General features: G+C 64.2%; 1 protein-coding gene across 3 annotated transcripts; it reads right to left on the bottom strand.

The window, feature by feature from the left end:
* Window positions 1–222: 222 nt before the first annotated feature.
* TMEM201 (transmembrane protein 201) lies at window positions 223–25,114 on the bottom strand. 3 transcript variants are annotated; one of them, XM_028485963.2, is made up of 12 exons: window positions 24,957–25,114; window positions 19,593–19,733; window positions 18,237–18,357; window positions 17,385–17,579; window positions 15,978–16,154; window positions 14,471–14,823; window positions 13,783–13,986; window positions 8,199–8,431; window positions 5,875–5,946; window positions 4,881–5,180; window positions 3,938–4,075; window positions 223–2,768 (listed from the first exon to the last, which is right to left on the bottom strand). In XM_028485963.2, the coding sequence occupies exons 1-12, from the start codon at window positions 25,067–25,069 to the stop codon at window positions 2,671–2,673; spliced, it is 2,145 nt and encodes a 714-aa protein (XP_028341764.1). In that variant the 5' UTR covers window positions 25,070–25,114; the 3' UTR covers window positions 223–2,670. The 3 variants fall into 3 exon arrangements, with proteins under 3 accessions (XP_028341764.1, XP_023981450.1, XP_028341766.1); XM_024125682.3 differs by lacking the exon at window positions 19,593–19,733 and having other exon boundaries at window positions 225–2,768; XM_028485965.1 differs by lacking the exons at window positions 223–2,768; window positions 3,938–4,075 and having other exon boundaries at window positions 5,092–5,180; window positions 5,763–5,946.

The raw sequence follows: 25,114 nt of genomic DNA, 5'->3' as shown, positions 1-25,114 counted from the left end.
GGGCTCCTAAGAAGTGGGAGCCTCCGGGGACATCACGTCACACCCCTGAGGTCAGTGAACTCAGGGTGTTTGTGGCTCCACCTGCAGGCAGCTTGGCCCCGCTGCCCCAGAAAGGTCGGCTGTGACCTGCGTGCGGTCGGAGTGAGTAGCCCAGCCCCGTCCCTTCCCACCTGCCCCGCCGGCCTCAGCAGGGAGCCCAGCACCCACCACCCACCCTCCCCACGGGTGCTGGGCCCGAACGAGGCCCTCTGCATCGTGTGGTGCTTTCATTATCCCCAGCTCAACCCTGGACGGTGGGCTTGTTACTTCACAGCGTCAAAACGAAGCCCATAAAAAACGCAGACTCTGCAGTCACCAGGCAGCCTGGGCCCAGAACTTGTGCCGGGACGCTTAGGACGCCGGCTCGCTGGTTGGGATGGAATCTCGCAAAGAGACGGCTAAGCCCCTGCTCACGCTGTCTGCCCGGAGCCTCCTGTCTCTGCTCAGGAGACTCCGGTTCACCCTCCCGCCGCCCAGGCCCGTCCAGGCCGATAACGTCCTGTGCAAACCCTTCAGTCCTTCTGGGGACGCTGCCACTCAGCACCCACCACCCAGGGCTCTGTATCCAAGAAACAAGCGAGTGAAATCACTTCCACGGCAGCCCGGGCTCCCCCGCCGCTGCCCCGGCCCCCAATCCAAGGCCTGGGCCGCCCAAGCAAAGAGAATAAAGACGAGACAGACTGAGGTATAGTTCAAAGGTTGGTATCTTTTTTGGTTTTCTTTTTTTTTTTGCTTTTGTAAAGAAAAATAAGGTTGTGTTTTTTTGTTTGAAAGAAAACATAAGTCAGCCCCCTCCCCGCCCAGCCTCTGCCCTGCCCCTGGGGGGCACTAGGACCACCGGCCCTGGGCAGGAGGGGCCAGGCTGGCCCGGGCGGCGAGAGGAGGGGGGCTGGGCACTCGGTCAGGGCTTCCTCAAGAGCCAGAGAGGAAGGGCATTCTGGAATGGAATTTGGCTTGGTTAGGCAAACAGTAAAATTAAAAAACTCGACGCCCACGCCCACGGTACGAATGGGGGCCAAGAGGCACCACCTCCGAGTTGGAACCATCTCTGGCAGCTGGAGTCTGGGACGTGGCGTGGCCCCTGGCCCCCAATCCCCCTCGTTCTGGGGTGAGGGGCAGGGCAGCAAACAGTAGCTCTCAGGAGTGGGGGGATGTCAGAGCAACCTCCTTCCCCACATGGTAAAAAAAAAATTACTAAAAAAGCACCCAAAGCTTAATAAAACTAAACCTCCCCGGCAGGGAGAATTGGGGGCATCCTGCTTACCAGCAGAATGCCTTACCTGGCAAAAATGTGTAGAAAAATAAAATTAAACTTTATCCCTGAATGACAGAGTGAAGACCCTTCCCCTGCCCTCATGACCCTCCCCTCGATGTCTCAGAATTCACAGAGGCTGCCGCCTCCTCCTGAAGTGGCACGAACGCGCGCACTGACACACGCACACACACACAGCCCCACACCTGTGTCCAGGGCCCAGGGCAGCGGGACGGGGATTCTGACACCCACAGGCAGTCTCTCATTCCTCACGGCATCTTGAGGGTCCCTGTGCCAGACTGAGACCCATCCTTCCTCTTCTCGGGGGCAGGATGGGACCCCAGCACGAGGGCAGGTGCAGGCGGCAGACCTGCAGTATCGGTCGGAAGGGCGGGGGCAGGACCGAGGGGCGTGGGGTAGGAAGCAGGCCAGCCACAGGGGCCTGGAGACAGAGGTCACGCTGAGCCCACCGTGACACCAGAGCGCTGAGGGCGGGCCTGAGGGTCCAGTCTCATCAGAGACCTGCAGGCTGAGGGGTCAAACAAGGCCCCTGTGGACAGCGCACGAGGTGGGGGGGCCTGGAAACGGGGCAGGGTGGGCCCTGGGTAGTGCTCTCACGGTTGCAGGGCTGGTGCCTGGGAAGGTCACCAGAGGTAATAAAACGGGGGCGCAAGCGGGGAGAAGTGAGTCTGGGGGGCGGTGCTTACACTAGTCCAGCTGGGCCCCTGAGACCCAGGAACTCTGAGGGGCCCCGGGCAGGAAACTCACCTGCCCAGCCAGGAGAGCCAGAGGGAAGGCCTAGCCCACAGCCCACAGGGAGGGTTAGGACAACGGCAGAAGATGCCGGTGGTCCTCAACGGGGCCTGCCAGGGGAGGTTCGTCCTCCACCCGACTGGAGCCCTCCCTCCCCTCCTCCCCCAGGGAGCCTGAGGCGGCCCACGGGACAGAGGAGCACAGTCCGAAGATGTAATCACAGCCCGCGGGTGCGGGGTCAGGGCCAGCTCCTGATCCTGTCACAGTAGTCGTGGCATTCCTGCCAGGCAGGGCTGGATGGTGGGGAGGGACCCCAGGGTCACGCAGCCCCTCGGGGACCCCTGGCTTCAGGATCAGAGCGTCAGCACCAGACACACAACTGATGGCAGCCGAGGAGGTGGGCGGGGAGGGCCGTGACCCCCGAGACCATGCCCAGCGCCGCAGTCTGTTAGGTGGGGAGAAGGCTCCCGGGAACAAGGCTCCCTCTGGCGAGGTCAAGGGCCCTGGAGAAAAGGGCGGAGGCGGCAGCCCCTCGAGGAGGGCTGAGGCCGGCAGTGGTGGAAGCGGCATGCACCTGGACGCACCCTCCGAGACTCTCCGGGTGCCGGGAGGCTGCGGACCGCGGGTCAGCGCAGGCTCTGGTACAGGTAGGCCGAGGTGAAGAGGGCGTTGACGGTCAAGCTCACGGCCAGCAGGCCCCGGATCAGGGAGGGGCCTAAACGACCTTCCAGAGAGAAAACGAGAGACCTGTGAGCGCCGAGGGGCTCAGGCCCCGCCCCCAGGGAGGCGCGCCTTGGGTTGAGACCCCGCCCCCAGGGGAGGTGCTCCTGGGCTGAGGCCCCGCCCCAGTTCTTTCCGGGCACCCAGAGGCCTCCCCATCCGAAAAGACCCGGGAAGGTGGGGTCCCCTGGTTAAATTCTGACTCCTGTTTTTTTTCGGCTGTGCCCCGCAGCTTGTGGGATCTTACTTCTCTGACCAGGTATTGAAGCCGGGCCCTCAGCAGTGAAAGCGGAGTGCTAACCACTGGTCCACCGGGGAATTCCCAAGTCCTGACTCCTTGAAGATGCCTCTCTTCCTGACCCTGTGCCACCAGGCAGGTACCGGGCTAGGGTGGTACACACCTGCACCTTGCCATGGGGTACACCAGCTTTACAGACAGGACAGGATGAGTACCCTGCCCAGGCCTCAAAGGCGATAAGCTGCTGACTGGGCTCCCCCACCCCAAGTTGATGCTGCTGGGTCACATCCCAGACCCCCACCTGATCTGGGAGCAGCACCCGTTTCCAGTCAGCTCAAAACGATCATTCCGGGAGAATCCTCTGTCAACATACATGTCTCCCACACGTCTGGGGGGAGTACCAGGAGCCGACCGCTGGGCTTTACACTGAACTGGGATTTGATGTCACAGCCCGCCCCCATCCCGCACGCAGAGGAGCCAGGAGCTGAACCCAGGCAACTCAGTGCCCTGCGCAGCCTGCAGCCTCTGCACCGGCCCCCCCAGGGCGCCCACGCTGACGGCCTCCTGGGGGACTTTCTCCAAAGGTCAAAGTGTTCTGTATCTGTTCTGTCCAATCAGGCAGCCACAGGCCACACGCGGCAGTGGAGCACCTGCAATGCGGCTGGTGCGGCTAAGCAAGTAGATCTTTATTGCGATCACACCGTAATTGTTAGATGTAAAGAGCCACCTGTGGCCAGAGGCTCCTGTAAGAGCGCAGATGCAGACCCTAATCTGAGTGGGGACGCTGTCACAGACGGGGTCCAGGAGGCCTCGGGTAGGCCGTCTCACCCTCTTCCGTCACCCAAGAGCCCTCGGACAGCTCTCAGGAGGTGGCTGCAGACCCGCACGCCCCGCGCTCCCCCGCCCCCCTCCCGCACATCCCATGGGGTGCGGACCTCGCCAGGGGGTGGCCTCCTCCGCGCACCCCCTGGTGGTGGTGTCCACCACACAGGAGGAGGACTGGGACGAGTCGTCCTCTTTCTTGATGGAGCGGCTGCTGCAGGTGCTGCCTCTCTCCGGCGCTGACTTCATGTCTGCAGGGAGAAGGGGCGTTTCAGTGGGAGCTCACGGCTCACCCCCAGGGACAGACGTGGGGCAGCTCCACCTCCGATCCCAGGATGGTCCTTGGACGTGACCGGCCGGCCGGCCGGCCCTGCCGATCCCAACTCGCTCGGCCCGCCCCGGGCAGTGGGAGGCCAGGTCCTCACTCAGGTCCTGTCTGCGTAGCTGCCGTGAAGGGAGCTGGTTTTGGATCAGGAGCAGCAAACCCAAACACCGCCAGGCGGTGGAAGACGACAGCCACAGGCGAGGCTACAGCGGGGGCAGGTGGGCGGGGCAGCGAGTGGCAGAGGCTGGGGCGTGGGGCCTCAGCCTGCCCTTCCACCTGTCTGGCCCAGCGTGGCCAGATCTTCTGATATCATACGAGACACAGGAAATCCACACATTCATGTGAAAGTTCTCGATTTTAAAGGTTGAGGCCTAATTTAAAAAATTCTAAAATGCTCTGCAGAAAAACTTCATTCGAGCAAAACAAAAACATCTGCAACCAGATGCAGCCTGTGCATTTTTGATCCATCCCAAGGAACAGAGGAGCCTCGAAGTCAATTGCAAAAGAAGAAAATAAAATCAGCCAAAAGGGCAACGTCCTGGAGGGTTCAAGGTCACCAGAAGCCAGGTCAGGGATGTCTGGACTTGGGAGAGTGGCCACACAGTCAGATAAGAGCCAGGACAGGCCCCATGTGACCTCCTGACGGTGTCCCCACCGCCGCACACTGACCAGAGGCCTCCCACGGCCCGCTGGGCTCTCCTGCCTCCGAGAGGGCGGTCAGAGGGCCGTACCCACGGTGTGCTTCGTGTCCCGCGCTGGCTGCCTCTGTGGGACGGGGGGCGGCTCGACGGTGAAGAGGCTGCCATTGCGGGGCGAGTGTTCGTCGGAGCTGCTGGGGGTGTTAGGGGCCTCCCCAGGGGGCGACGGGAACAGCAGCAGCTTCTGCCCCTTCAGGTTGAGCCGGGCAGGGCTGATGAGGGGCCTGCGGTGGCGCAGAGAGCCAGAGCTGGAGGCCACTGAGCCGGCCACGGAGGGCGCTGGGGAAGGGACCGGGGAGGAGGGGCAGCTCCCCGACAGCAGAGAGAAGTAATCTGGAGGGCGGGAGGATGACAGAAACAAAGACGACAATATCGTGTCAATGTCTGCTCTGGTTACAGGAGCAGCTTTGATCCTGGTGCTTTTTCCTGTATTGACCCAGGGAGAAAGGCAAGGCTGGGCCTGCGGGGGCGGGGGGGGGGGGGGCCGGCAGAGGGGAGCCCTGCTGGGAACTGAGGGAGGGGGGGCCTGCACCCCACCACGCACCCGAGAGAGGGGAGAGGATCATGGCGCCTCAGCCATGCCCCCTCTGCCCCCTTCCCCCCGACTTCTATCCAAAGCCCCCTGATTCCTCCCTCAGCTGAGAGCAAGACCCGGGGAGAAACCAACCCTGGAGACCCGAGGTCGGCGACCCTGAGCCCTGCTGACGCCGGCACCCCAAGTGCCGCCTCCATCCGTCACCCCTGTAAGGACGACAGTATCATAGCTGATCCTAGAAACTCTCACGCCCAGTTCACAGAAGAGGAAACTGAGGCACAAGGGCGTGAAGCACTCGCCCAGGGCTGCACAGCTGGGAGGCACAGGGCTGGGGTTTGAACACGATCCCCTCTGGGGGCCCGTCTGACCCCAAAGCTCACGCTTAATGCGGCTGCTGTCCCGCCCTGCACACGCTCTGGAAACGCCGGCCCACACGCTGCCCCGCCTGAGGCGGCATCCCGGTCACTCCTCTCGGCATCCTGTCCTCCTCACCTGAAACCGGAACCTCTCTGGGTCGGGACGCCTGAGATGGCGGGCGGCTCCCGCTGAACAGATACCCTGAGTCTGGAGAGGAAAGAGGAAGGCAACACAGGTCCCTGCGGAGACAGGGCCCCGGCTCCAGCACCCACCCCCCCGACCTCACACGGCTGCTCTGCCAAGACCGTCACCCGTGTGGAGCTTTCACGAGGGCATGTTCCCAGCTTGCAGATGAGGAGACCGAAACCCACAGCAGGCCGCACGGGAGGCCGCATCCCGGTACCTGACCTGCGCCTTCTTTGCTTCAGCCGTTTGGAGCCCTGCCCCGCTCCACTAACCTGTCGCCCGGCCACCTGCGCTGGGCCTTGGCGCGCAGAGCCCGCTGCCCCTCCCTCAGCCAAGGGCACCCCAAGGGCAGGGGCTCCATCTCATGAGCCCCTTGGTCCCCGGAGTGCCCCGCTGACAGCCGAGCGTGAAAAAATCCGGCGGCCTCCACGCGCCCGCATGGGGGCGGGCTGCCGCTCCACTGCCCGAAGGGCTCTGCGGGGTCCGCCGGCCGCAGGGCCCCGCCTGCCCCTTCCACCCACCGGTCCGGGGACACAGACCCAGGTCAACCCCCAAGTGACTGTGTGAGGATGGCCACGTGGCCCACGCACAGCCGGAATCCCGTCAAGAACTGGGGAGGGGCCTTCCTGCTGGGGGTGAGCTGGAGGGACGCAGGGCTGAGGCCTGCAGCGAGAGGAGCAGAGGCAAGTAGGGCAGAGAGAGAGAGACGGGAAGACGGACCCTGGCACTGCGCCTGCGCCCCGGACCGCCAGGGCCTCCTGACACCTGAGCCGAGGACCCGCCCCAGCAATGGAGACTCTGGGACCCCACCCTGAGATCAGCCTGCGTTCCACAGAACTGCTCCGCCACCCTCGGGGCCGGGGGCCTCCTGAGCCCTTGCCTCGGGCCTCCCAGGGCAACCGGGAGGCTGCCCGCTGACACGGTGTGCAGGGCCCACGCCCGCGCTGTTCTGCAGAGGCTCGGGAGCTTGGGTCCCTGCCCCACGCTGGAGGCGTGGAAGCCTGGCGGGCTCCTGGTGGGGAGCTCCAGGGAACACTCTTCTGGGGAAGGGCCCAGCTTCCGGGCCCCCCAGGTCCCTGGGTCCAGGGCATTCCATGTCCACTCTGCTCCCCTCCCCCCACCCCAGCTGCTGTTCACGGAGGGCCCGCAGAGGCCCTGCCCATCAGCCCCAGGGCCTGGGCCGGGGCTCGCCGGCCACGGGCTCAGGCACTCTGCTGAAGAGCCGTTTCCAGAGGAGGGCAGGCAGCGGCCACCCTCCGCCCGCAACATGGCTCACGTTCGGTGACACGGAAGTCCCTGGAGTCCAGGACTCCGTACCACTCGGGTCTCTCACCCCTTCAATCCCAGCCCGGAGGCCTCAAACGCTACCCACCGCTCAGCTCACGCGCCGTGTCCAGCGAGCCGTGTCTCCCGCAGTGCGGCCCACCCTCTACCTACGAGGACGCTGGACTGCACACAGCAGACGCTGGGCGAGTCCCGGAGGGAAACAGGTCCAGAGGGGTGTCGGACTGGAGGGGGAGCCCCCTGCCTGGGGGAGCTGCTCAGGGGCTTAAGGGAGACACCGCACGTCAGCAAGCCCGGCTCCACCGAGATGCCGCCCACCTTCCCAGAGGCTGGATCCTGCCGCACAGCCCCGCACCCCCAGGCCGCACCCCGAGGGTGAAGCAAACCCCGTGGGCACCGGGCGGCTTCCCCAAGTGAAGAGTGTCGTCACGGAAGACCCCGCGGGGCTCCCGGGAAGACCCAGCTGGGGAAGGGGAGGGATGAGACGAAGCCTCCGCGACAGGGACCAGGTGCCGGTCACACCGGGGCTCCACACATGCAGCAGACCTGAACCGAATCCCCGCCCTCTGGACCACACAGAAAGGCCGGGGGGCGAATTTTCCAGCCCCCCCCGCCCCCCGCCCCCGTGTCTCAAAACAACGGCAGTTAATAATAACGGTAAGGATGGTGATAAAAGACAAAACCCCACGGGCGGAGACGTGGACCCACCGGACGCCTAAGCGCTTTAAATACACCACCCGGTTTAACCCTCACGACCACCCACAGGGTGGGTTCCACTACTGGCCTCAGTTGTTTTTGAGGGCAACCGAGGCTCAGCATGGTTAAGCCCCTTGGCGAAGGCAGCCAGTGAGTGGACACAGCAGGGTCTGAACCCAGTTCCGCCCGTCTCTACAGCAGAAGCACCACCACCCACCTCGGGCTCAGCCAGAGTCCCCGAGCCCAGCTGCCCCCGGCCCCGCGCTGCCCACCACTGCCCGAGCGCCACTTACCTGCTCGCGTCAGAGAGGGGATGGTTCCCAGCGAGAGGGCCCGGCTGAGGCGGCCGGGCAGCGAGGAGGGCGAGGCCCGGCGGGGAGACCGGAACAGCTGCTGGTTGGCAAGTGGCAGGAAGCCGGGCGGGGCGGGCATGAACAGAGCCGGCGAGGGGCCTGCGATGCTCGGGCAGGGGACGGTCAGGCTGGGGCTGGCGGGGAAGAGGCCGGCACAGTCTCCCGGGAAGTACCTGCGAGAGAGAGCCCGGCGGGCATGGGAGAGGGGAGCGGGTCAGCCCCGGGGGCCCCCGGAGCGGCCTCCGCACGGCGGGCCCCCTCCCCTCCCACGGTGCGAGGTGGGGCACGAGTCGGGGTCCCAGAGGAGGCGTGTGTTAGTTGCAGCAGAAAAGCAGTCCGACCACATTCACGCCATTAGGAGCGGGTGGCTGGGAGGTGCCAGCGTGACCCACCCCTCCCGGCATGCCCCCTCCGATCCCCCTCAGCCTCACAGCAAACTAGGTCCACTACGAGTCTCGGTATTAAAGTGACACTGTCGCCCTCGCCAGCCTCACGCCAACCCTTCGCCTCGAAGCAAAAACGCCCAGCCCTGCGCTGGCCGCTCAATCGGGCCGACGGCCTTGGGCTCCTCCGCGCCACTTCCCGCTTGGTGCCCAGAGCCTCCTGGCAGCGGCCGAGCTCGGGGAGCCCCTGCTCCCCAGGGCCCGACCCTGGGAGTCCTGCCGCTGCCCTCTGGTCTCAGACACTCCTCGAAAGCCCCTGGAAGAGTGGGGCGGAAGGCAGCCAAGCTTGGGAATCTCCGGGAAGAGGCTCTGGCCGGACACACCAACTTGAACTTAGAAAGACCCGTAACGATCGCAAGGCTGCCCGAAAGACGGAAGGTGACAGTGTCTCTTTAACTCGAGAATGGTACAGATCACACAACAGGACCCGGTGGCCCCAAGCCAGAATGTCAACCATGCTTCTGATTAAGGCAACCGATTACAGAGGGGGAGGGACAGAGGCAGTTAATACATGATTAGTCCGCCGTCTGGACGGAGCTGCGGGAGGTCCAGCCTTACCTCGGTCCCCAAGGGACAACTGAGCCCATGGATAATGTGCCGACGGACGGGCAGGCTGGCTCAGTCCCTGCAGCAGAGCCGGGGGGCTGCCTAAGGTACCCACCCCGTGCCCACCACGACCTTGAGCTCGGGGCACCACTGATTTCCAAGCTCCACTCCACTGATTTCCCTATTTTTCATCCCTGCCCCTCTCTTTAAACAAGTTTTACGAGGAAAGTGTGGGGTCAGCTGATGCCCTCCTGGAGAATCGCGTGACCTCCTTAAAGCCTTCCAAAGCACCAGGAAGCCACCTGGACTTCAGAACCAAAGCCGGGGCCCAGTGTTTGGGGGACACGGGGAAATCAAGGCAGGAGCTCATCAAGCAAATCGACAGCGGAGTCTGGGCCACCTGGCCGGCCCCAGGCTGGACGCGCCTGCATTCCACCCGCTGACCCATCCTGCCTAAGCCTGTCTGACCCCTACGCCTCCTTTCCCCCAGAACGCCTGCGGAAGGTTCTGCCTCTAAATACAAGACACGATTTCGTGCTGTCATTTCAGAATGACATACCGTTTGGCAGGACAGACAACCTTGAGGAGTGGCCCAAGGTGGGGGGACACTCGGCACTAGTGAAGGGCAGTGAAGGTGCGCTGGGACCGTTGGCCAACTTGCTCCAATCACGCACGAAGCCCCGCCCCCTGCTGGGGCCTGCACCTCCCGGAGGACCCCGTCTGCCCAGTGCAGCAGCAGCCTGATGAGGGCAGGGCACGTGGGCCACGGGGGCGGGCACGCCCAGGCCCTTCCAGCGGGCAGCAGCGCGACTCTGCCCGCGCTGGGCTTCCTGTGCCGCCCCACCGGGCGGCCCACAGGCCAGGCCAGGCCGCGAGTCGGCCGAGGGCCACCTGCGGTGATCGGCAAGTAAGAGGAGAGGGTCCAAGTCGGGCTGCGGGTTTCAGAGGCGGCCAGCTGGGCCCAGGAGAAGCTGGGTCTTGTCGGCTCTTTCCTACTCTTCCCAGACCCTGCTCACACCTGGGGCTGCCCCAGAGCGTCTAACCTGAGTCTCTCATCCACCTGGCACAGGTGCTTTCCCAATCTCTGATGCTACTAAAAACGGTGGCACCGAGGGGGAGACGGTTCTGTGGTCTGACCCTCTCGCTGGGACATGCAGTGGCACCACTCAACTAGCAGATCCTTGTGAAGCGCCAAGCGTGAGCCCTTGTCCTGGCTCCGCAGAAGACAGGCCCCAGGAGGCCCCTGTCAAAGGAGCCCCGTCTCCGCCAGGCTCCCGAGCGCTGCACAGGGACCGACACTTCCTCTGGCGAGGCCCACCCGGACTGCCTGTGCCTTCAAATCCCATCTCAGAGAGGCCCCAGCCCGGATCCAAGTCTGTGTGCCCGCCGGGACACAGGGGCTCCGGGAGGGGGCGGGCGGCTGGCTGCACTGCCTCCCATCGGACACTGAGGGGGACCTTTGACTTTCCAAGCCAATCCCAGGCCCAGCCGGGAACAAGAGGAGAGAGAGGACTACATTTTAAGCAGCAGTTTATGGAGACGAGGAAAAGTATGAGCCAGCAGGGCACCTGAGGATGGTGGGCCCTGAGCCGCTTGGTGCCACGCTGCCAGCTCCCAAACCTGACTCCGGTGGGCACCCCCGTCCCCCGAAGCCCCCGCCCCCGGCACAGAAGCCTCTGAAGGAACGTGAAAGAAAAAAACCAGAAAAGACGTGGTGCCTGGCGCCCACCGGTCAAAGCAGGGCCCTGGAGGCATTTATTGAAAATACAGCATCAAAAACACTACATCTATGGCCGGGAGTTGCGGTTACAGTAATGAGAGGATCACTAGACAATCATCCACGTCTACGCAAGAGAGGACGGGACACTCGGTGACAGCTGCAGGCAGAGGGACACGGGCCCCTCCCGGCGGGCTCCTGGGCAAGCGTTACGAGTGAGCCTGCTCGGCCTGGGGCGGGGACCCCAGAGCCGGAGGGAGAAGACGGCCCCTTGATCCCAGATGGTCTGACTGTCGTCCCCAGCGGAGGGGAGAGGGGCCCCCAGCAGGGCCGACACATCCCGGTAACAAGCCACGATCCCAGGGGTGCCCGCACTTCCTCAGCTGTCGCCAGTAATGTCGGAAGGTGCTGCAATATGCTCTATGTCATGAAACTTTAAGGGACAGGCGGGTGATTTTAAAACATCACACCAAACACTAAAGAGGCCAGGAAGCCTTCCTCGATGAGCTCCATCTCAGTGACATGAAGGTGTCTTTCCGTCCCCACTAGAGGGCAGGAGCGACATGTGCTCGGCGGGCTCCTGGCCAGCGAGAGAGCTGGTTAGGGTTGTTATAAATAATTTAACTTAAATACACACATACACACAGATGTCCTGCTTCTACTCAACACCGAGAAAAACAGTAATTAACATCGCGCTGCCAGTTTCCTCGAGAACGGGAGATTCCAGAGGGCAGGGCACGCACAGCCAACAGACACGGGCTCCCCGCCTGGCGCCCGCCGCCCCGTCTCCCCGAGGCCGCCGGCCGGGCCGAGGGCCAGCCAGCCCACTCCTCCTCTGCCTCGTCGCTGCTCTTCCGCCTCACGCTCCACCCGGAGCAAGCCGAGCCCGGCTCCTCCCCACCCGGGCGCCTCGCAGCCCGAGAGCCTGAGGACGGCGGGGCCTGGGCGCGACTCCTGCTCCCCGGGGGCCCTGGGAGGGGCCTGAGCCGGGCGCACTCCACCTGCCCCGCAGGCTCAGCCAGCTGACGGCCCTTTCCTGAGTGTGACCTGCACACGCGCGTGATCCGCTCTTGCCTTCCCTGGGCTCCCGTGCGTACAGCGGCGGGGTTGGTGCACTTGGGGCCACACCTGGAGGGGGCTCGTGCCTGCAGCGAGGAGTGGCAGGACCCAGGGCCCTGGAGGGGCGCACGGCCTTGGTCCAGCCTCCTGCCACGGCCCTGGGAGGGCAGCCCCCAGGCTGGGAACTGCCGCCAAACGTGGACGGCACGTCAGCCTCCAGAGCACATCCACGCCAAGGTCAGCACTCAGGGGCCCTGGAGAGGGGTCCAGCTCTCCCTCCACAGGCGGTCAACAGGCTGGCACAGCAGGGCCCGGCCCAGGGAGAGCGAGGCTGAAGCCCTGTGGGGTCTGCAGCTGCCCTACAGGGAAGTGGGAGGCAGGAGCTGTGGTGCCCTCCCTGAGGGGCTCTAGGGACCAGCAGGAGGGCAGTGACAGGCCAGAGAGGGACAAGGTGACAGTGACCTGGTGTCATGGGCCTGCGTGTCCCTTGGGCTCCTTACCCCATGCTAACCTTGGGCAGTTGGAACTCTTCCCAGGCCATCATACTGGAGGAAGGGGGTGAGAGGAGGAAACTGGGGACACCCCTGGCATGGGGGGAAGGGAACAGGGCCAACAAGAGCAGTTCAGGTCCTGCGCTGCCTGCCAGTCAGGGCCGCCTCGGCCCAGGAGGCCTGAACCCCAGACCCTGCAGGGAGTGAGTGGAGGGCTTGGCCATAAAGGCTGGGGTCCTGCCTTTCAAGGGCAGAACCAGGGGCTTCCCAGGAGAGCGGGAAGGGTGTGTGTGCCCAGGTTCTGCCTATCGGGCTCACAGTGGTGCCCAAAAGACAGAGGAGTAAAGGAGAGAGTATGGAGACCTCAGACCTCCCCCCAGCCTGGGCCAATTCCCACCACGGCCTGGCTGTCAAGATACCTGCTGACCACAGGAGAAGCAGGATTTCCTCCCGTCCACCTTGAGAAAGGCCTCACCCCACACACTCATGGTCAAGGCCTGTCTGGGCCTAAAAACTGCACTCTCCATTCCTGGGGAAGGAGGCTGAGGGATAACAGGGTCTCAGAGCAGGGAACTCAGGGGACAGCCTGTCTCCTCCTGGTTTCACCAGCTCCACGGGGCTTACGGGGCAACGGGTAGGACCAAAGGGACAGGCCAGAGAAGTGACGGTGGGGCGAGGTGGGGGCTCCGCTCTGGCCCCGGCTCAGCAGCACCTGCCCACGCCAAGCAGCCCGAGTGGTCAGGCCACGCGGCCAGGGCCCAGCCTGCAGCCACCATCACCAACCCATGTCAGGGGGCCCAGAGACGGGTCAAGGTGAGAGGAGAAGCAGGCAGCAGGCCTGCAACCCTCTTCCTGTGGTGTCAGAGCCAGGAAAAGGGCCGTGGCCAGTGTGGGGTGCCTGGAGCTGCCAGCAGGAAGCCAAGGGTCCGAGGCAGGCAGCATGGGTGCTGCCCGTGTTCCAGGCTCGGGACAGTGAGGGCGTCTTTGGCCAGAGAGGTGGTGGCAGTGAGCAGCTAGAGAGCACTCGGGGGGGTGGGGGCCTGGGCTGGGGAATGGCTTGGTGGGGCCAGAAAGGAAAGGGGGGCAGGCCTGACTCCTCGGGGAAGTGGAGAGGCTGGGCCAGGACTGCAGGCCCTAGGCTGGGCGGGGGCGGAAGTGAGGCAGGTAAGAAAGATGCAAGACAGAGGGGCCCTGGCTGCGCTGCGGGCAAAGCCCTGGGCCTGTCCGTCCGTCTGTCCTCCCCCCGCAGTCACTGCTGCTTCTCTGACCTTCGGGGCCGGAACCTCCGTGGGCCCGTCGCCTTCCTCGTGGCCACGGCTGCGGTGAAGCCCACCAGGCAGCACAGGGACGTGGTGCTGAACTTGAGCGTGTCCAGCCAGCTGGGCGAGGCCGCCTGCAGGTACTGCTCGGCCAGGTGCAGCGCCAGCAGCAGGGCCCACAGGCCGGCGGAGAAGGCGTCGATCCTCCGGAGCCTGCGGGGAGAGCGGGAGTGAGGGCCAGCGAGGCAGGATGAGATGACCCCTCCCGCTCCTGCCACCTCGTCCAGCCCCAGCCCCGCTCCGAGGACAGAACCCAGGGCCACGAGGAGAGCGGGGGCCTCTGAACGCCGCTTCCAACGGTTACAGGCCGCACGACTCTGAGTCGGTGTTTCTCTGAGCCTCAGTGTTCTAGTCTGTACGATGGGGCTAAGAAACCTCCCTCAGAGTCACCAGGAGAGGAGGTGGACACCGTTCGGTACAGGGTCTGCAACCGCACAGGGAAGCAGAGCAAAGGCCCAAGGGCGCCCACTAGAGCCTCCAACAGCCCGTGAGCTAGGTTATCATCACCCGACTCTGCAGATGAGGAGCCTGAGGTGGAGCAGCGAGGCAGTGTGGCCCCAGTGGCCCCTCAGAGCCCCTCCCCTCCAGCCTGGAGCTTTCCTCCCACTGTGCCCCGCCCCGCCTGCCCCCCACGCACCTGATGCGGCCGGCCAGCAGCATGGCCAGCAGGCAGGTGAGCAGGCCCAGCCCCACGACGCCCATCTGGTGGCTCTGCCCGAAGGCCCAGGCCTCGTGCAGCTTCTCTGCCGCGTGCTTGGGCAGCAGGCCCAGCAGCTGCCGCCAGCCCTCGGCCCCAGGGGCTGTGCTGTTGTCAGGCGGGGCCGAGCCATTGCTACCAGGTGGCAGGGCCGGGGTCAGGGGCGCCCCCGGGGCAAAGGGGTTGCTGGTGCCATACAGCGCGGTGGTCAGCAGAAAGGCGCAGGCCAGGAAGGCGAGGGCTCGGAGCACGATGACCTGGAGCGGGGCCTTCACCACGGACGAGCAGAAGCTCTGAGGGAGGGAGGGAGGGAGGGACTGGTCAGCGAGAGGGACAGAGCCACCGACATCCGTCCTGGGGCCCACTCCGTGCGCGGGGGTCTGGCCAGGGGCCCACCTGCTGAAGAACCCTCCAGTTCCTGATGATCAGAGACGCCCTAAATTCTCACACACTCTTGGCTTTGTTTCTGGTTCACCACTGGCTCCCATTAATCTGTCTCATTTCTGGGCCGTCACCCCACCGCGGGCTCCTGTGTGGGGAAGAACTGTGCTGCCACGTTCTCTACAGAAAGCCTTCTGACATGATGGTGACCTCTTCTTTCAAGTAGGTTTTTTTCAATCGTTTTCAAATTCTCATGAAAAATTCCTACTGTGGCTTTAACTACAATTGTGATAAGTATACAGATAACTCTGGCCAAAATTAAGCTTAAAAATACAGCAGTAAGTTGTTCAGTCTGGGAACACGGTGGAGAGGAGGAAAGCAAGGGTCAGAGCATCCCACTCTGTGCAAATGGGCGTGTGGCTGGCACGTGGCCGTGTGGTCGGGGGCCTGGCTGCAGACTGGAAACCACACACCAACCAGTCAGCGAGAGGGCCACAACCAGCAGGGCACCTCTGGGGACCCAGGGGGTGGGTGGGAGTTTCTTTGGGGAGGATGGTTTTTACTTCTAAACCCACTTGCTACTTATATCACATTTTTTTAAGCCAGGACGTTCCAGCATCTGAGTACAGTGATAAAAATTAACAATGGTTTTAGCCAGCCAGTCCTGGGCTCAAATCCTGGTGACACCACACACCAGGTACGTGGCCCTCTGCAGGTGACTTAACCTCTCCAAGTCTGGTTTCCATGGCGCCCTGGAGAGCACCCACCACGAAGGCGCTGGGAGGAACCCACACAGGTGTTGGTTGGGAGGTGCCCAGGCTCAGCAGGGCAGCTCAGAAACCCGTCGCGCATGCAAATAACAAACATTCTCCTTAGGACCCCCGCTCCGCTCCGTGTCTGGGGACAGGTTGGGACGTGGCCCCACGGGACAGTTGCTGCCCCAGGGAAAAGGGCCTCAGCTCTGCAGAGCTGCCCCCCAGTCACTGGCCCAGCCCTCTGGGAAGGGGTTTCCCGCGCAGACTCAAGGGCTGGGATGCCTGGAGTGCCCCGCGGACGCCCCTCGGACCTGCGTGTGGCTCTGGTCGGCCTCCCGGCGCCTGAACTGGTGGCTGAGCAGCAGGGCGCGCAGCTGGCGGTTCTGGTGCTTGATGTAGTGCTCGACGGCCGCCTGGCACGGCCGGCACAGCTTGTACGTCTGCTCCAGGTGGTGACGGTACGCCTCGATCTCCTCGTCGTATCTGCCCTGCGGAGGCGGACAGAGGCTCAGGGTCTCCGGGGGCGACCGTGTGCAAGTCGTCCGCAATCTGCACCTGCTTCCCCCGCTGCCCAACGGGACAAATGGCTGGGAATAAGGGCCGCCCAGCGGCCGGGACACAGCAGGGCCCTCAGGTGACAGCAGACACTCCAGCCAATTCTGTCGCTCCGAAGGACGCACCTTGAGGCCAGAGTCTGGGACGTGGCCCCTGCTTCAGGCCCTGCTCCCGGACTCCAGAGCCCCAGGAAGGCAGGTGACCCACGGGGGAAGGTAACTCTGGGCCGACACCACCTGGACGCGGGCAGATGGACAACCCAGAGGTGGGGCTGCCTCCCCGCTTAAGCCCAGTGGTCTAGAAGACACTGGAGAGCCCGTGGCCGGGCCAGGGCCCTAGCAGAAACCAAAGGGCCTTTAGGTTTCAGGAACAGCCCGGGAGGCTCGAGTCCCACCCCTCCTCCCCCAAGAGATGCAGCAACACACCCCTCCCTCCCTGCTTCCAGGCGAGGGCGGGAGGGTTATCAGTTTGGTCTCTTGCTGGGACTGAATGTGCCAGAAGAGGTGCCCTGGCTGCCTCATCGCACATGCCTGCCCTTCTCTCTGCAGCCTCCCTGCCTCTCCCCGCCTCTCCCCTCCCAGCCCCAGCTCACCTCCATTTCCCTCCCTACCCCACTCCCAGGCTGGGCCTTGGCAAAGTCAGCGTCTCTGGGCTTCAGCTGGGATTTTCTGCTGAGGTCACGGAACCCCCAGACTGGGCGAGGTGACATCAGCTAGATGACAAGGCTGCTGGGCGCCACGGTGGACCCGGGGGAGGCAAAGCCCTAACACCAAGCCTCTCGGCAGCACCTGTCTCCCCTCCTCTCCCACAAGCTGGGACATCGTCCACCAACTCCAGAGCAAACTGCCCGCCATCCAGTGGCTAAGACTGACTCAGAGGGACACGGACAGGATGGTCCAACAGGGCCCCAAGCTGGAGCCCAAGGACCCTACCTCCCCCTACCAGGGACAAAGCCCTCTGGACTGGCAGGAGCTGGGCTTTCCACGATGCTCCCAGGCTTGGGGCCCCCAGAGCAGTGACGCGAGACAGGAAGAGCGAGAAGCGAGCGGCAGCTGAGATGGACTAGATCGCACACCCGGAACACAGGGCCAGCATGGGGCTGGGGTGAGGAGGGGCCTCCCCTCCACTGCTCTAACCCCCAGCCCGTCCCACACCCCGCTCACCTCATCGCGTGGCGAGAAGGCGGCCAGCTGCTTGATCTTGGTGGTCTGGTGGTGACTGCACCGCCGGCACAGCAGCACCTGGCTGCTCACCCACTGCGGGGGCTGCATGGGGGCCCGGGGGCCGGGCGCGCCGCTCACCACGTGGTTCAGGTGCTCCAGGTACTGGGCGGGGATCGGCTTGTTGTAGTCGCCGTTCTGCCGGGGGGGAGGACCTGAGTCAGGGGGAGCCCCTCCCTACGGGCAAGAGCCTCCGCACGGGTTCGGGTTCGGGTTCGGGCCCGGCGCCGGACAGAGGGCCCGCGTGCCGACACGCCACGGAAGTGGATCGCTGACACTCCCTTGCTTTACGTGCAACGCAGAAGCTCTTCTTCCAAAAAAACTTCACGGGAACCCCCAACACAGGTGATACGCTGAGGGTACAGCCTGGACCCCGCCCCCTGCCCACACCCCCACCTGGTGTCCCTCCTCAGGACCCAACAGGGGCTGGCACAGGGGGCGGCAAACTCTGGCGCTGGGCTGGCCGCCCACGCCTGTGAATAAAGCTTTCCCGGGCTTTATTCACAGCCACACGCGCTCCACGTGTCTGTGGAGGCTCTGCAGTGCCGCGCAGTCGCAAGAGACCGTGTGGCCTGCAAAGCCTGAACTCCTCCCTGCCCGGCCCGCAGAGGGCCTGCTGACCCCGGCCTGGTGCAAGGCGGAGACTGGGCTTCAGAGCCAGAAAGATCTGGGTCTGAACCCAAACCCGCCAGTTTCAGAGCTGTGACTCTGCACAAGTCACCCCAGCTCCCCGAGCCTGTCTGCCCCTCCTCAAAGGAGGCCCAGGGCCCGCAGTCCTGGCTGGGGGGGCCGCACCTCCTGGAAGCCGTTGTACTGCTCGCAGTGGGGGCAGTCCCAGCAGTTGCGGTTCCCATAGGGCACCACCGTGTCCTGGTTGCAGAACCAGCAGTTGACGACGGTGTGTGTCGGCTTCATCCTGTGGACGAGCAGAGGGGAGTCAGAGGGAAGGCCTCGTAGCCACGCGACGGGAGACCAGGGAGAGCACGCGGGAAGCGGGGTGGGGACCCCGAGCTGGAGACGCGCCGGGCCACGGGGCCGGCAGGGACCAGGCTCTAGGCCCACCCGCCCTCCCCGCCGGGCCCGCAGACCTGGGCCTCTTCCCGGGGTGCGGGAATGGTGCTCCCTGGGGAGCTTCCAGAGGGAAGGCACCTCCGGGCTTCACAGCAGTCCCCAGGAGAGCGAGGGCCGAGGAGGCCAAGGGATAGGGACTGCGGAAGGCTGCTCAGCCTGGGGCCACCCCTCCCCGGCAGGGGGACAGGACAGGCTGGCCACAGTGGCCCTCGCCGGCCACACGTGTGCTGACGGGTGGGGTGTGCAGGATAGTCCCGGCCCAGACACCGGCGGATCTGTGCTCTAGGGCCCTCCATCCATCTCCCTGGCTGCTGGGGGTGTGTGTGTCGAGGGGGCTGGGGAACGGACATGGCCACTACCAAGCAAACCCCTCCAGTCCCAAGAATCTAAAACAATGTGGGCGACAGGGGGAAGCTGCTTGAGGCCCTGGGGTCCTGGCCTTGCCACTCCTGTCTCCCTACTCACCCCCAGAGTCCACCTCCAGCTCTGGGGGTGCCGCCTGGGCCTCTGCTGGGATGGGCAGCCATACCACACACGGACACCCCTACCGTCCACAGGACGGCACGGCCCCAAGCTTCCGCGAGCCAGAGCCCCAGGCTCCGCCACCTTCTCCTCTCCCAGCCTCAGCCCGCGTCTGCAAAGTGGGAGCGATCACAGAACCAGGGCATCTGCGTGTTACAAGGACCCAATGACACAAGACACGTAAAGGTGCTTCGCAACGCAGGGCGCTGGCTGTGTCACTACCCTGTCCCCGGGATTGTCAGGGGCCTGGAAGAGAGGCTGGCCCCCCGGGAAGCAGAGCTGCTGCTTCTGACTCCGCTGATGCTTCCTGGCCTTGCCCTTCCACTGATCATGGGCAGGTTACTAGAGTTCTGCAAGCCTCAGTCTTCTCACCTGTCGACCGGGGACAAGACATGTCAAGTGTGGGAAGCGCTTACAGTGCCCAGCTAAATACCCAATAAATGACAGTTTACATGGGGAGGGTCGGGGAGGGGAGGAGAAAGCCCGGACAGAGACAAGGACATGAAACCAGACCCTGCAGGGAAGGGTCCCAGGGTCCACAGAGGGCACCTGGCTCACCCCAAGCAGCTGCAGCTCCAGTTCAGGCCGAGGCCCTCGGAACGAACGACAAGGGACCGCGCGTCTTCAGCATCACTGAATCCGAGGGCGAGGCCCCGAAACAGCAGCACTGGGCAGCGCGGCTCGCGGTCATGGTGTGGCCTTTGGGGAAAGTCATTTCTTTATCTGGCCAAGGGGGATAATGATAATCCCTGCCCCCAAAAGGCTGCCGAGGGGATCAAATGAGAGAATCTAGGGAAGCGCTGAGCTGGGCGGGTGATCAGCGGAGGCATTTTGACAGCTTCACCGGGCTTCGGGCAAAGAGCAGTGGAAGGAGGCGGCTAGCAGTTCGGGAACCTGCTCTGCTGGGAAGCCGGTCCTTGGCGATCCTGGGCATTTAAGCGCTTGGCTCTCCCTCTGTTAGTTTGTACCTGCTTTCCGGGCTGCTCTGTCAGAGCGCACAGTGGTGTGTCCAAAGGGGTGATGAGGCAGCCGGGAAAACCTCTCCCCTCGCCCCCAGGTCCTGCTGTCCTCACGATGCGTTCGTCTGCCCCCTTCACCCCAGAAGCCCACCGCACCACACCCCGCCTCTGGAGAGAAGCCAGCAGAAGGGCTGGCAGCCCACGAATAAGGAGAGATGGGAAGGGAATAAAGACAACCGGTGGCAGGCGAGCAGGAACTGAGGCTTTGGTCCAGGGGGCCAGGCACGGAGCCCCTCCTGCCCAGGAAGTCATCATTTCCACCCTGAACCTCCAGCTCTGTTGCTAGGGAAGTGAGCCTGGCCTGGAAGCGGGTGGCAGGAAGGGGAGGCTGGGGATGAGTCCTGGTCCCTGGGCCAGCGGCTCTGGCTTGGTAATCCCTGCCCAGGGTTGGCGGGGTGAAGGTCCTCTCTCGCGGACAGGGCAGCTGCCTGCCACCTTGGCCAGATGGGGTCCCCACGCCAGGAAGCCACCTCCCACAGCTCCCATGGGGTGAGCCCTGAAAGCGCGTGCAGGCCTGTGAGCGGCAGACGGGCCAGCAAAGCTACGGGGAGCTGGGTGTGAATGTCAGCTCCCCAAGCGCCAGCGCCGCTGCCGCCCGCCCGAAGCGTCACGCGCCGGACACGTGGATGGAGTGACTCACATTCGCGGGCTGCGCCTGACGGCTGACCTCACAGCTCGTGCGTACCGTCCCCACAGCCACTGGGCGGTCCTGGCCTCTGGGCCTGCACCCACCTCTACCAGGCCCGACGCGGGAGCCTTTGGGTCAGCCTATTCTGAGCCCGCTTAGCCGGGGTCCTGCTCAGGGAGACGCCCCTCCACCCTGCTCCCCTCCTAATCCCTCAACCCGCTTCCCCGGCCACCTCCATCCCCAGTGAGCCTCTGGGTCAAACCACTCTTCGTGGTGGACAAGACAGAATGTCCCTGTGACACAGGCAGGAGCAAGTTAGATGGGTCCAGGCCAGGCCACCTCAGGTGGAAGGCTGGGCCCCAGAGGGTCTGGAAGGTGCTCGCCCAGCTCCTGCTACCTGTGTGCTGAGCTCTCAGGCTCTGCTGGGGTTGGAGGAGGCCTGAGGCAGCCAAGGGCAGGATGGGCCCCCGGGTGGGGAGCCAGGGGCAGCTGCAGGCTCTGGAACCATCCCTCCACAAGCCCCAAACCCACAACGGGGAAGAAAAGATGAACACAGGCCCCCTAACAATGGTATCACCCCCTCAGCCCCAAACACGGACAGTTAGTTACAACAGAGCCCGTGCCCTGGCATCACGCCGTGCCCTACAGGTCTGGTGGGAGCGGGGGGCGTCAGCTCTAGCCCACCACTGGCCCACCTCTCTGAGGGCTGCAGCTCCAGGCCCTCGGCCCAGGACCCTGCCATGGGGTGGGCACCTGCTGTGAGCCCAGCACTGTGCCACATGGAAGAGACACTGCATGGGGCTCAGTCCCTGTTGGGGGGCGGGGGGTGCTCAGAATCTGGGGGAGGCCCGTGCGTCCACCAGTCTCCACCAGGCCCTGAGAAGTTAGTTCCCCGAGAGGGTCTGGCACACAGCCGGTGACGCTGGGCACCATGTGCTGGCCTGGCGGGGTCTGGAAGATGGTCTCTAAGAGTCAGGCTGGTTCCCTCGGGGGCCGAGAGGTCAGCCTCCAGCAGGGCCCCGAAGGGATCCCAGGACAGGCTCACAGGCGAGGGGTCCTTGTCGGACCCCACACGGCTCCTCACTTGCTCCTCTATGCCCTGAGTGTTGTCCGATCCACCAGGGAGAATCCAAGGAGCAGCCTCCTGGGCAGCGGGACAGCGGCACCAATGTGCAACTCAGTGCCACCAGGACCCAGCGGGCCTCCAGCCGCCCGCGCCGGCCTCGAGGCGGATCACACTTAGGCCCACAGCAGTCCAGCCAACACCAAGACAGAAAGCCCGGATCCGCCCTCGGTGGACCACGCTGGTCCCTCAGCACAGCCCGCGCTGGCTGGGCACATGCTGGATCGCAGCGAGGCAGAGACGAGCGAGGCTCTCCACTCCTGACCCGGACACAAGGACGAGAACGACGACCTCACAGGGCAGCTGGTGACAGGCGCCACAGGAGAGAGCCAACACGTGGCGCATTTGCCGTCACCCTCAAGAACGGGTTTGCTGGCCAGCAAGGCAAACGAGCAGGTGGCCCTCAAACAGATGGACTGCGGGCAAGGGGGGCACCACCCAGCATGCGTGCAGAGAGCAGGGTCCCCCCAGCCAGAGCGCGCAGCACCAGGAGAGCCTGGCGAGAGGTGAGCGGGAACCAGGGACCCTGGACGCCGGGCCGAGGCTCTGCTCCTTTACCCAGGAGGCGGCATCCTCTCCGTCTCCAAACACCAGAAAGTGGACAATCCAATAACCACCTATGGGGGCCTCCAGAGGTCTTGATAGGGATGTGCTGGCAGGAGATGGACACGATGCCAAGCGGCAGAGCCTGGGGGTGGGAGTTTGGGTGGGTGGGGGCACAGGAAGCCACCAAGACTGCCTGGGTACAGGGCGCGCCAGCCTGGGGAAGTGTAACTGGGGCTTCCACCCGGCCTCCTATGGGTGCAGAGCGACAGCCAAGCTGCTCCGTGAGGACCCAGAGCACGAGGCTTGGTTAGGAGCTGAAGAGCCAGTGAGGCAGGGCTCTGCCGTTTAGCAACTTGGTGTCGTAGGGCAGGAAGCCCAATCTCCCTGGGCCTCTGTTTCCTCATCTGTAGAATGGGGCCAACAGCAGCTCCTGCCCCCGCCAGGTCACAACACACGGTCCGGTCAAGAGGACTCCGCGGGTGGGAAGCCAGGGTTGGCCCTGCCTGAGGCTCTGGGGACCGCAGCCCTTCAGAGAAGCGGGCTCTTCCCCCTGCTCCCCGGCCGATCCTCCGTCCAGGTCCCTCCATCTCTGTGCTGAGCCCCCAAACACCCAGCCAGCCAAGTCCATTTCCAGAAACAACTCTCCTCACATGCCCTCCCTAGGGTCATTCACAACCCACGCTGTGGCCAAAGCCATTCCTCACTGTCACTGTTTCCCCCACAGAGGGAGAAGGGCTCAGCCTGGTCTCGCTTCTGAATCGTGACAGTGGCTAATTTATGACCCCCAGACAAAAGCCAGCGCTCTGGTAAAATCTGAGAGCCTCCTGGAAAAGGGCTGGTCCTTCTCAACCAAAAGGTCCCAACGCCACACCACGACTCTGGTGTCACGCCACACTGGTACCCTCCTGGCTCCCCTCGAAGCAGCTCGCCCAACACTGCACCAAGGCCTCAGACTCCTGTCTCCGGGAGAGGGAAAGCTGTGGCTGGCAGCCCAGGTGGGGAGACGGGACCCCCAGGAACAGCCGCAGCACAAGACGGCAGCTTGAGGCACAGTGAGCAAACCCAGTGCGAATCCAGCCACACACACCAACACAAGTGAGAGCGGCAAAGCCTGGAGACAAGGCCTGGCCCAGGCTCTGATCCCTGGGCTGACATTCCCTGCCCCCGGTTAACTGGGAGGCAAACCGGTCTCTGGACACACCTCTGCAGCCGACACGCTCTGGGAATCTGAGCAACAGCAAAAGCTGCATGCACCTCTGCACCTCAGCTCCCTCGTGCGTAAGATGACTGGTTTGAACCAGCTGGTCTGGCAAGCCCCTCCAGCTTCCAAATTTTGGGCAGAAGCTGGGACACATACAGCTGTGCGCTGTCAGGGACCCCTTGAGGCCGCCCCCTCCTCAGCCTGCCAGTCTGGCTCATCCTGCAGACACAGCTGATGTCCCTCCTACCCCTTCCTCCCCCGGGAAGCCTGTGACTCAGTCGCCCTCACTTCTTTTCCCCTTGGGTGAGAAGCAGTACACGGTGGTGGCTAAGGAAGAACAGACATGTCCGCCGGGTTCAAGTCCCAGCTCCCCCGCTTGCTGCCGAGTGACCGTGGGCAAGTTCCTTCGCTTCTCCCACCTAAGAGCTGTGCTTCCACATCCCCTGCTGAAGCTACAAGCCCACCCATTCTGTCTCCAGAATGTTCTCACAACCCCACCTTTTTTCCCTATCCCCTGGGAAGGTGGATCAAGTGGGGAGACAGTGGGGCTGCCCCTGAGGTCCTCCTGAAGCAAGACGCTGTTAAGCTTTTATCCCTGACCATGGAGGCCAGCTGTGCACAGGGGGGTCAGAATGATCTCGGAGCCAGGGTCGGGGGAGGGGAGCCGCCACTGAACCCGCTCGGCAGCCCAGCCCGGTTTAAACACCTCTGAAGTATGTCAGGCTTGCCTGCTCTTGGAGGCTGTGGAGCCCGGGGGTTAGGGATGCAGGCTCCAGGGTCAGGATGCGTCAGCTCACACCCTGACTCGTCTAATTAATAACAATTTATGTAGCTCTTTTGTCCCTCAGCTTCTCTAGACAGAGCAGGGGTTGTGACTCTGAAATGGGCTTACGTGAGATTAGAACAACGCCCGAGACAGCGTATGCGGCTCAGAAACCACCGGCTGGTGTTCACGCGACCCAACGTGCCCCTGAGGACCAGGGATAGGGGCTCAAGACGGAAAGGTGCAAGGCCCGACCCCCGCTCGACGCTCCCGCAGGGTTTGGGGGTCCTGCAGACCCTGCGGCTGGGCCAGCGCAGGTCTCCGCGAGGCAGGAAGTTCGTACCTCAAGCGCTGGCTGTCCCCGCCAGCCCCACATTCCTGGGGTGCCCCAACCCACTCCTCAGCCGCTTCCCGACTGGGGATCCCCAGCCCGGTTTTCTTTCCGGGGGCGGGGCGTGCACGGTGGGTCTCGGCGCGGGGACACACGGGCCGGGCCCCACCGCCGCGCCGCGGCCTCGCCGCGAACGGACAGCGAGGCGCGGGCGGCCCCGGAGCCGGCGGGCTTGGGAGGAAGGCGGGCGGAGGGCGGGGGAGGGGGCGCGGGCGTGATACTAGCCGGCCGCGTGGGCCGCGCGCACTCACCTCCGGGCGATCCGGTAGAGCAGCACGCCGGCGGCGGCGCACGCCGTGACTCCCAGGCCGCCGGCCAGGCCGGCCGTTGGGTAGCGGGCCAGCAGCGCGCTCATTCCCTCCATGGCTCCTGGCGCGGGCGATGGGCGGTGGGCGGCGGCAGGCGGCAG

The sequence above is a fragment of the Physeter macrocephalus genome, unplaced genomic scaffold, assembly GCF_002837175.3.
Source record: "Physeter macrocephalus isolate SW-GA unplaced genomic scaffold, ASM283717v5 random_631, whole genome shotgun sequence".
NCBI classification, from domain to species: domain Eukaryota; kingdom Metazoa; phylum Chordata; class Mammalia; order Artiodactyla; family Physeteridae; genus Physeter; species Physeter macrocephalus.
The sequence above is the reverse complement of the archived record's forward strand: the minus strand, read 5'-3'. Positions and strand labels throughout refer to the sequence as shown.

Excerpts from the sequence above, each read along its gene's own strand:
- TMEM201 (XM_028485963.2), bottom strand. The coding sequence starts at position 25,069 with ATGGAGGGAATGAGCGCGCTGCTGGCCCGCTACCCAACGGCCGGCCTG. Across the intron at positions 4,076-4,880 it reads GGACACGAAGCACACCGTGG|ACATGAAGTCAGCGCCGGAG; the intron begins GTACGGCCCTCT and ends TTCTCCCTGCAG. Across the intron at positions 2,769-3,937 it reads GGAGGCCACCCCCTGGCGAG|GTCGTTTAGGCCCCTCCCTG; the intron begins GTCCGCACCCCA and ends TCTCTCTGGAAG.